The following is an 11,130-nucleotide window of genomic DNA, read 5'->3' on the forward strand; positions in this document are numbered from 1 at the left end:
CCTGGTGACTTCATTATTGCATTCATATATTGGCTTTTATGAATGTTGAATAGCATCAGAAATGTGAATCTCGAATGAGGAACAGCGTCAGTGTACATACGATCGTCAAAATAAGAAAAACATTCAAATGCACAAAAATCCCCAGCATGTGAAATCCCACAAACTCCAGTGTAACATGATATTAATTCACACAGAAATGAAAATGTAAAAAAAAACAAAAAAACATGACAATAAACTGTAAATTGTCAATAAACTGAATCATGATGCAGATATGCAACAGAATATGATGCACGCTTGCTTTTACATGTGCATCATCAGAAATATCATAATTGTAGATTATTAGTCTTCATGTCGTTCAGATGTTTGTGCTTGTGATCCAACAGTTTTTAACCTCAGATAACGACAGCGATTTTAACTGGAAGACTGTGAAAAACTGCAGCTTTTATCAGAGATTTCAGTCATACTACATCCTAAACGAAATGTGACAATGATTTGATAAATAAAATACATATTTACAATAAATATACAGTTAGAAATAGCAGCCTACGGTATATGAGTGTTGTATCTATCAGTGAAGTGCTCGATAGTCGATGAAATCAGGTTCTCACATACAGCAACTGATCGATTATCCCAACATTAGAGAGCAAATATCAGTCTAGAGTAAACCCTGAACCAAAACCAGCTAATAACTAATCAAGTTTATCAGGACCGATGAAACATACAGCATAACGTGGGTTTTTAGTGCTAGTTACATAAAGAGTCCCTCAAATGAGCAGAAAACACCTTCAAAACATTTCTGAGATTCAGTCAGCAGTGGTTCAACCATATTTCTGTTTGCAGAAAGAGAAATGAAATATTCCTGTAGATGTTAAAAAAAAACTATTAGAAGAATCAACGTTCTTCTGATATTAGTATGAGCTTAACTAGTCCTTCATGTCTTCTAAACCCAGATCACCATCAAAACGCTTCGATCTGATGAGGGTTGATTCAAATCCAGTCCTCGACTAAAAGAAAGCCACGTAATCCGGACCGAGAGCCAGTAGCTTTAAAAGCTGACGTCACTTTAAATGTTGCCAAGTGCTTCAGTGAAACATTTCAGAGACGAAGCCCTTCAGGAGATAAACACACACAACTGTAACAGCGTAAATCAAATCTGCCCGTCTGGACTTCACACATGCGATTACGCAGAAAAACTATGAAATCATGAACATACAGTACTTCTTCAAAACTTTCTCTGTCATGGCGCTCAAATAATTTGTAATAAATTACAGCAGATACAAAAGCAAATCTTCTGGACGGAGCTGCAGAACTGTTTAATCAGTGCACTGCATTCATATATATATATGTATAAATTTCTTTTTTAATGTTCATCAATATTTTGATGCATCTGAGACTTTGACATCGTGTATGTGTGTAGTATATAGTGTGTGTGTGTGTATATATATATATATATGTGTGTATAGTTAAAAACGTTTTGTCACATATATGATGTCAAAAACCCAAGTGCATCAAACTGTTGATTGCTGGAGACACAATAGTGTTTTACAGTCATTAATGAACCAATTTTCTGCCACCTGCAAAATACTGAATATTATTATTATTATTCTTCATAAAAACTGCTGTTGTTTTTATACAAAAGGCTGTGATTGCACCGCGTTTGCCCCGACTTCATCCTATAGCGAGTGTCTTGACGAGGCCGCAGTGGAACTTGCGTATGTGTCGGTACAGATCTCCGGACTGTGTGAAGCGCCGCTCGCACCACTTACACGCGTGTGGTTTCTCTCGCGTGTGCACCACGGCGTGCCGGCTCAGATTGTGTGAGTACTGGAAGCTCTTCCCGCACTGTCCGCAGGTGTACGGCTTCTCACCGGAGTGCGTGCGCTCGTGCCGCTTGAGCGTGTACATGCAGGAGAAGGTCTTGCCGCACTGCGAGCAGGTCGGGACGGAGCCGTCGGGCGAGAGCTTCGAGCGAATGCCGTCTTTCTCCTTGAAGTGCGAGCTGAGGTGGAGCTGGAGCACATGTGCGCTCGGGAAGACCTTGCTGCAGAGCGGACACACACAGACCTGCTGTCTGCCCGGCGCGAGGAGAACCCCGCTAGATGTGGAGATGTCTGAGGACGCCAGGTCGTCTTCATCCTCGCCCTCGCTGTCCCTGAGATGATGCTCCGAACGCACATGCAGCCCATTCTCCTCCTCCATCAGGTCATCGTCCGGAGGGAGCAGCGCAGCCGTGGCCTTGTTTTCAGGGAAGAGGGCAGCGAACCCTGTCACCACCGAACTCCTGGCGATATTCCCAAAGCGCTGGCTCTCTGGGCTCACCGGATCACCGTCCTCCTGCTCTGACAGCAAGTCATGTTCGTCTTTAACAAGTGGCTCGGTGCCCTGCTGCTGGCTGTCGAGGGCCAGCTGTCCCGAGACGTAGGAGGGGTGGAAGGCGTCTCGACTCGACAGAGGCTTGAAAGACAAATCCAGCGCGCGGTCCGTGTCATCCGACGCCCGGGACCTCTGGGACACGGGGACGGCCGAACTACTGACATCAGCTTTTGTTTTTCCAGCTGTTCGGACACAGGCCTCGGCCTCGGCTGACACATAATTGACACCTACAAGATCCGGGGACCTTGCACAACAAAAGAAAAAAAGAGGCTTTATCTCACAGAAAATCTTTCTGATACAACATCATGCAGAGGTGGACAGTAGTGAAGTATTTTTACTTTACTCGAGTAAATTTAATAAGTATCTGTACTTTATCAGAGTGTTTTACTTTTACTACATTCCAAAGCATAATGTCATGCTTTTTACTGCACTATATTTCATAAATACAAGTTTTTACTTTTAATTCTTAAGAACATTAAAAATGTAGTACTTTTTAAGTAAAACTTTGAATTTTACTTGAGTACAAGTAAGAAAGTACTAGATTTCTAATGTGATTAAGTGTTAAATGGTAGTTAATATGAAGCGTAGTGCAGTAAAAAGTACAATATTGTGTTTTGGAATGTTGTGAAGTAAAAGTGTTCTAAAGAAAAACACTGATAAAGTCCAGACACATGAAAAGTACTTTTAGCGCAGAGTAAAAATACTTCACTACTGTCCAGCTCTCGGGCTTGAAAACTCACTGAAGGCCATTGAGAAACTTCATGCAGCTACATTATATCGACTGTCAAACATGGACATTTGGTCGTGAGTTTCAAACGGTCAGAACTCAGAATTGTGACCCTGGAGCACAAAACCAGTCATAAGGGTCAATTTTTTGAAATTGAGATTTATGCATCATCTGAAAGCTGAATAAATAAGCTTCCATTGATGTATGGTTTGTTAGGATAGGATCATATTTTATACAATGAAAATCTGGAATCTGAGGGTGCAAAAAAATCTAAATATTGAGAAAATTGCATTTAAAGTTGTCCAAATGAAGTTCTTAGCAATGCATATTACTAATCAAAAATTAAGTTTTGATATATTTACGGTAGGAAATTTACAAAATATCTTCATGGAACATGATCTTTACTTAATATCCTAATGATTTTTGGCATAAAAGAAATGTATAATTTTGACCCATACAATGTATTGTTGGCTATTGCTACAAATATACCCCAGCGACTTAACACTGCTTTCGTGCTGCAGGGTCACAACAGTAGTTTCAAGCTACTTTTATTTCACTTCTAATTCAACATAAAGGTCACTTTTAACATACTTTGCATTTAAAACATGTATTAAGAGTACACTTGAGTGTACTAGTGTAGATGGTTCAAGTGGTAACTAAATACATTTTTTAAATACAGAGATAGTATGTTAAAAGTGCATTTTAGTTCATATTCATGGTGTCCCAAAATAGCAACTTGAGAACACTTGCATGATCTTAAGTTTATCTCAAGGCGAGACACTGCAGGTGAATAGGGTAAAAAAAATTAACTAATAGTTATCGCCTTACTTACCCAGTTGATTGATTACATTGATAATAGCAAAAATGTTAGGTTTAAATATGCAAATGAGGCATAATTTAATGAAATATGCGCTAATTTGCATACATTTCTAGTACAAAAAATCCTTGTTTAATTTTTTGACAAAAAGTTTTTACAGAGGGAATTTTGGGTATCTCATTTTTGTCAGTCCATAATTCAGAAAATACTTAGAACAGACAGAAAACAATATATTTTCATAGTTTTGGGGGAATAAAATGTTGTATGTAATCAAGCAAATTATACATGAACAAATCCCTCTGTAAAAAAAACCTTCAGGATACAGACAGGAATAAAAAATGTAAAGTTTGGTGTGTGTAAGTGCTACTGAAGTGGAGGTTTATGGCTCAGTGTAGGAGAAAACGGCATTTAAAAATATGCATTGTAATTGAAATCTATTGACACAAATAGATAAAGTGCTTAACAGTGTCTTTTGGATGTTTTCGTTCCACTAGTCTGAAACAAACAAAAAGCCCAAAATCTTAAACTTGACAGGTGCATAAAAAAACAGTGTTTTTGCCTGCAGTGTCTCCTCTTAAGAAGTACTAAAGAATCATTTTTAGTATATTAAGTACAAAATTAGTGTGCAAAAATAGAGCACTTTAAGTATATTATGGAAGTGCACTATTTTTTGCCTGGGTAGCTTATATACATGCAGTATCATACTCTATTACCCGTCAGGGTGACCGTTTGCCTTCTCGCCGCACTCCGCCTCACACAGCTCCTTGTCCTTCAGCTTTCCTTTGCACACCTTCACGATGTCGTACATGTGCAGGTAGCTGGCGGCTGCCAGGACGTCTTCCACCGGAAGAGCGCTGAACTCCAGCTTTCCCTCGTACATGAACTCCAGCAGCAGCCCGAACGCCGGCGGCGTCACGATGTCGCTGTTCAGATGCACCACGTCTCTTTTGTCCAGCTGGTCGCGGTAGAAGAGGTGGAAGTACATGCTGCATGAGGCCAGGACGGCTCGGTGCGCTTTGAACCGCGTCTCTCCCACCAGCACAGTGCAGTCGCAGAGGAAGCCTTGGTGTCTCTGCTGACTCAGACACTGCAGTAACTGGCGGCTGTGGTCTGGGAACTCCATTCTTATGGCGTGATCTGCCAGAAAACAGGAAAAACTGGATGTTAAATAAACGCCGGGTAGCCATTCACAACGGTGCATCTACAGGCCACCGGAGACAAACAAAAGTAGACCCAACCCGCTGCGTGCTGCATTACAAACACCACCCGTGGGTTTCTCATATGTATGAAGAAGAAGATTTTGCATGTTATTTTCCTGTGAAACAATCTGCATCGTATAAAATAAACAACTTGAATGCACAACAAAATGAAAAAAGGTTTTATCTCACAGAAAATCTTTCTGATTCAGCATGAAAACACACTGAAGGCCACTGAGAAAGTTCAACCACATTATATCGACTGTCAAAAAATCTACATTTGGCTGAGTTCTCAAACACTCAGAGCTCAGAATCGTAGTTCGAAGCTACAAAGGAATCTTGCATTTCACTTCTAATTCAACATACAGGCCGCTGAAGACAAACTAAAGTAATATCTTTTCTACTTCCAAGATGTTTGCAATGCAGCTGCAGTATGTCTGTCAAAAACTGACATTTTGATTGTTTCAAAGATGCTTTTTAATGCACAGCAAACAGCTGTCTCAGATTTATAGTTTCAAGCTACAAAAGAATCGTTTATTTCACTACTAATTTAACATAGAGTACACATACATTATCGTAATACTGTATATTAAAAACAAGTTCCAAGATGTTTGCAATGCGCAGCCTCAGTAAATGTCAAAAACTGACATGCAATTGTGAGTTTCAAAGATGTTTTTTTAAACTCAGAACTCAGAATTATAGTTTCAATCTACAAAAAAATGATTTCTCACAACTACAAACAACCTACTACATTAAAAACGAGTTGTGCTTCCAAGATGTTCGTAATGCAGTTACATTATATCGACTGTCAAAAACTGACATTTGATTGTGCGTTTCAAAGATGCTTTTTAATGCACAACAATCTCAGAATTATAAGCTACAAAACAAACATTTATTTCACTTGTATGAAATAAATGATATCCTACATTCAAAACCAGTTCCTTCCAAGATGTTTGCAGCATGTCTGTCAAAAACTGACATTATAATTGAGTTTAAAGATGCTTTTTAATGCACAACACACAGCTGTCTCAGAATTATAGTTCCGATCTACAAAAGAATCGTTTGTTTTACTTCTACTTCAGCATACAGGCCACCAAAGACGAACAAAAGCAACATCATTAAAAACAAGTCGTGCTTCCGAGATTTTCAAATATTTGAATGAATTCAAGACAGTGGCTAAAAGTCAACTTGTTTAAACATTTAAGCTTAGAAACTATAACAAATAATGATCGCAAACCTCAACATACCCTCTTCTCTCAGAGCTCACACAAGCTGATCTTCACTTTGCGCTTCCCATCGAGCAGCAGCAGCGAAAGAGCGTCAATCCAGTCATGCGCAAACATCTCACATCTCCAGCTCAAACATGACCATCATATAAACTCCCAGATCCAGAGCAGCAGACGCCTGAACGCAGCCTCTCGTCCATGTGAGCGGAGAGTGTGTGTGTGTGTGTGTGTGTGTGTGTTCTGGTAGAGTCAGCTGCTCTGACATCAGCCTCAAATCTCCAGCTGTGTCTTTATGCCATATGTTCCTCTAAAGAAACCGCAAACTTCTCTTGAGTTTTTTATTTTTTATTTTAACGCGTTATAATTCTAAGACGATTTTTAAACCGACAGACGGACGCGTCTCGCTGATATTAAAGCTTTGGAAGCGCAAGCGAGCTCATGACAGGATACTTTTGTTTTAAAACTCAAGCTCGCGAGAACAAGACAGCGGTGCATTACGCGGAACTTTTACGCGCTTTACTTCTCTTTAATGCCTGATTTCACGCCCAAACATCCCGTAAGCTGATGTGGCTCGGGTCGCGTTATAAACTCCGGTGTCGTGAAGAGCGGCGGCGGAACACGGACAGAGTCGGGGATCAAACGCGCCGCGCCGCGGAAACATTGTGTCACACTGGAGTCCAGATCAAAGCGCACACTCACCGCTGTGTCCTCAGATGGAGCCGCGAGCTCTCATGGTGTGTGTCCAGATGTTGAGTCTGTGTTTCCGCTCCTCAGCGCGACTCGAGTCCGGTGCGGTGAAGCTCCGCGCTGCGTGTGTGTGTGTGTGTGTGTGTGTAAGCAGGTTGTTAATGGTCCAGTCTCGCGATAACACCAGTGTACTGTACTTCAGGACAAACTCACACTGGGGCAGTAAGTAGCAGAGTTCACTTAAACTACAGCTGTGTTACTCTGCATTCATAAAAGACCATTCATTTTTGTTAAAATAAAATAGTTATAAATGTAGTTAAAATGTATATATACTGTAAAAAATAAGAAAAAAAGACAAATAGATTTTTTTTAACACACAGCCTCAACATATAAAATGCATTTCTGAAATTAACCCATTTTATAAAATTAAAGCAGATATTGTAACTTGTGAATAAATCCCAAAACATAAAAGATCTAAAAACAAATGAAACAAAGGCAAAATAATAGATGTGTATATACATTTATATATTTATATTATTATATTTCATATTATATATATATATATTTAATATATGAACATAACATATTTTTCTTAAATATATACATGCATGTGTTTGCATTTATATATACATAATAAATATACACAGTACACACTCATATATTATGTAAACCAAAACTTTTATTTTGGATGCGTTTAATTGGGATTAATCGTTTGACAGCACTAATATATATATATGCATACATGTAAATGTAAAAATAAATCTATTATTTTGCCTTTGTTTCATTTGTTTTTAGATCTTTTATGTTTTGGGATTTATTCACAAGTTACAATATCTGCTTTAATTTTATAAAATGGGTTAATTTCAGAAATGCATTTTATATGTTGAGGCTGTGTGTTAAAAAAAATCTATTTGTCTTTTTTTCTTTATTGATTTTATGTTTTGGTGTTTATTCACAAGTTGCAATATCTGCCTTAATTTTATATAATGAATTAATTTCAAAATTATTAATGGATTTTATATCTTGAGGTTGTGCATTAAAAAAAATCTATTATGTAGTATTTTTTGTTTACTTTTTATGTTTTGGGGTTTATTCACAAGTTACAATATCCGAATATCTTAATATGCAACATTTAAATTTTATATTAACTGATTTTAATGGGTTAATTTCAAAATTATAAATGCATTTTAAATCTTGAGGTTGTGAATTTAAATTAAATCAATTGGTCATGATTATTTTTTAATTAACTTAATAAACTGTATTAAATATGACACCTACCTGGTGCATTTTTGGTTAGAAGAAAAGCTTAAAATATGAAACGTGCAAACACAAGGTGAGGTGACGAGGAACTTAAACTAAAGAGTGCCAATATGAGACTGTTCTCTTTCTTTAGAAAATGAAGTGTTTTTGGAGAGGGCTCTAGATGCTAAAGTTATTTTTAAGATTGCAAATTGCGACGATCCTCTCAAACCCGTCCAGCCTAAATGCATTCCTCTCTTTCAATACATTAAGTGTATAATTAGAGGTCTTTTGAGAAGCCGCCCCTCCTCCTGTGGTCTTTGTTGAGAGCGCTGCTGTGTTGTGTGCTAGGAGAGCGTTTGCTGGGATCTAATCGAAGCTAATCCTGCTCTGAGCTGGAATGTCTTGGCACTGACTTGCACTACAGTCTTACTATTTTCACCTGAAAAGCTACTATGTTCATACAACAAAATCAATACAAATATTTGAACTTGGACAATTACACTAATTACACTTGGACAAACATAAACTGAACGATATAGGATTCTGAAAAATAAAATAAAATAAATTTAAATAAATTACTAAATAAATATTAAATCAATATAATTTTTAAAATACTTAAAAATAATTTTAATTAAAAAAAAAAAATTCTTTCAAATTCCTATTCATGTGCCTCTTTGTACAGACAATAAGATTTTCTTTCTCACACAAAAGCTCAAGTTGCTCTTTGGATCGTCTCAAATCAAGCTGGAGAACATGAGCATCAGGTTTTGTTCATGTAGCAAAAGAGACACTGACAAAACACTGATATTTATATATATATATTCTTTCAAATTCCTATTCATGTGCCTCTTTGTACAGACAATAAGATTTTCTTTCTCACACAAAAGCTCAAGTTGCTCTTTGGATCGTCTCAAATCAAGCTGGAGAACATGAGCATCAGGTTTTGTTCATGTAGCAAAAGAGACACTGACAAAACACTGATACATTCCCAAATTCATGTTCGTTTAATTATAGCTGATCATTTTCAATGAAAAATGTAGGAAAAAAATCCAACCCCCCCTGCATCTCCAGCCTGCTTTGTAACTTTGCTTGGCATCACCTCTAATGTAAGAATTCAATGAATAACATCTGCTAAATGGATAAATGTAAGTGTGACTGAAACAAAGCAGCATGCAGTGGTTTTCACACAACAGAACTGCAGTTGACACGTTTTGTGAGTAGAAGCAGCAGAAGAACAGAGTTACAGGGCTATTTTGGGATGGCTCTTCTGTACGAACACTCAAACTGTTGTTGATCCTGTAGGCGCAGCGCAGACGTGAGCAGGAGCTGCAGCTGCTCATCTCGTGACCTCTGCAACTGTTCAGGTCACCTTTTGCCCAAACTCCAGCTGTCCAATGCTTTGAAAGAGCCATTTGAAGCTTCTCTAAAGGACTGGTTAAGCAGGCTGTTCTGACAATACTCGGAGGTTTGGATTCCTCTTGTATTAGTTCATCTGGGCTGCTCTTTCACACTGGACATAGTTTTATCTGACAATTCGAATAGTTAAAGGGATTTTTTTTATTGGCATTGATGCACTTTCGGTTTTCATTGCACAGAAGGTTCTTTAAGGTTCTTCACATTAAGAAATACATTTAAGAACTGTTCATTTGGGAAACCAAAAATGGTTCTTCATCAGAACAGATTTGTAGAAACATAGCATTGCATCAGTGTCTCAGCAATGGATGCTCTGCAGTGAATGGGTGCCGTCAGAATGAGAGTCCAAACAGCTGATAAAAACATCACAATAATCCACAAGTAATCCACAGCACTCCAGTCCATCAGTTAACATCTGGAGAAGACAAAAGCTGCGTGTTTGTAAGAAACAAATCCATTTTTAAGATGTTCAAACTTCAAACTGGCTAAAATATGTGAAAAAGCGGTCTCATCTGAATCAGGAGAGAAATCTGCACAGATCAAGCAGCGTTTACAAGCCAAAACAGCTCTAAACAAATATGGATTTTGATGTGAGAGACAACAGGAGATGGACTTTTTCACTGGAGGAAGCGTGGATTATGGATTATGGACTCGTATTTGAGTTAAAAACGTCTTAATGCTGGATTAGTTTCAGCTTTTGTCTTCTCCAGATGTTAACTGATGGACTGGAGTGGTGTGGATTACTTGTGGATTATTGTGATGTTTTTATCAGCTGTTTGGACTCTCATTCTGACGGCACCCATTCACTGCAGAGCATCCACTGCTGAGACACTGATGCAATGCTACATTCCTCCAAATCTGATGAAGACACAAACTCATCCTTATCTTGGATGGCCTGAGGATGAGCACATTTTCAGATAATTTTCATTTTCATTTTTGTTTGATCTTTTCTTTTAAGGGTGTAGCTAAATCACAAATTAGACAATTTTTCAATCATTTTGTTAGTGCTTCACAGGTTAGTGAAAGTGCTTTTTGAATCAACAGTAAACAAAGAGGACTATAATCGGTTGTTTGACTGACATCAGCACAGACACAATGATTTTTCTCAGACTCGGATGTAAGCAGGAATGCGTTTCATTCACTCGTCCGGAGAGGGAGGTCGGCTGTAGTTTGTGGATGCTGTGTTTACGGCTTACACAATGCAGTGGTTGTGTTCATGGGACCAGAGCATCTGAGAGCGGCTCAGAATGACAGCGAGAGGTTCTCACAGAGAGCCAGAGTGAGAGAAAACTTCCTGGAGGCTCGTTTTTTTTCTGTCCGTTGTCATCAATGGCATTCCAGCCCGAGCCTCTCTTCCCCCGGACAGACAAAAGCATCACATTCCTCTGCTGTCCTCTGGCCGGCCCATCCATGCCATTCACACACACACACACACACACACACACACAC

The 11,130-nt window shown here is 38.5% G+C and overlaps 1 protein-coding gene across 2 annotated transcripts; it reads right to left on the reverse strand.

The window, feature by feature from the left end:
* Positions 1 to 1,506: 1,506 nt before the first annotated feature.
* On the reverse strand, positions 1,507 to 7,159 carry LOC107726579 (zinc finger and BTB domain-containing protein 18.2-like). 2 transcript variants are annotated; one of them, XM_016536218.1, is made up of 3 exons: positions 7,039 to 7,159; positions 4,631 to 5,054; positions 1,507 to 2,617 (listed from the first exon to the last, which is right to left on the reverse strand). In XM_016536218.1, the coding sequence occupies exons 2-3, from the start codon at positions 5,038 to 5,040 to the stop codon at positions 1,669 to 1,671; spliced, it is 1,359 nt and encodes a 452-aa protein (XP_016391704.1). In that variant the 5' UTR covers positions 5,041 to 5,054; positions 7,039 to 7,159; the 3' UTR covers positions 1,507 to 1,668. The 2 variants fall into 2 exon arrangements, with proteins under 2 accessions (XP_016391704.1, XP_016391705.1); XM_016536219.1 differs by lacking the exon at positions 7,039 to 7,159 and adding an exon at positions 6,361 to 6,385.
* Between the last annotated feature and the right edge of the window lie 3,971 nt (positions 7,160 to 11,130).

The sequence above is a fragment of the Sinocyclocheilus rhinocerous genome, unplaced genomic scaffold (genome assembly GCF_001515625.1).
Source record: "Sinocyclocheilus rhinocerous isolate Xijiao unplaced genomic scaffold, SAMN03320098_v1.1 scaffold1930, whole genome shotgun sequence".
Lineage (NCBI taxonomy): Eukaryota > Metazoa > Chordata > Actinopteri > Cypriniformes > Cyprinidae > Sinocyclocheilus > Sinocyclocheilus rhinocerous.

What these genes read in the sequence shown, in the direction of transcription:
- LOC107726579 (XM_016536218.1), bottom strand. Translation starts at nt 5,040, where the DNA reads ATGGAGTTCCCAGACCACAGCCGCCAGTTACTGCAGTGTCTGAGTCAG. An exon ending in GCAAACGGTCACCCTGACGG is followed by an intron (nt 2,618 to 4,630) that starts GTAATAGAGTAT and finishes TTGTTGTGCAAG; the next exon opens with GTCCCCGGATCTTGTAGGTG.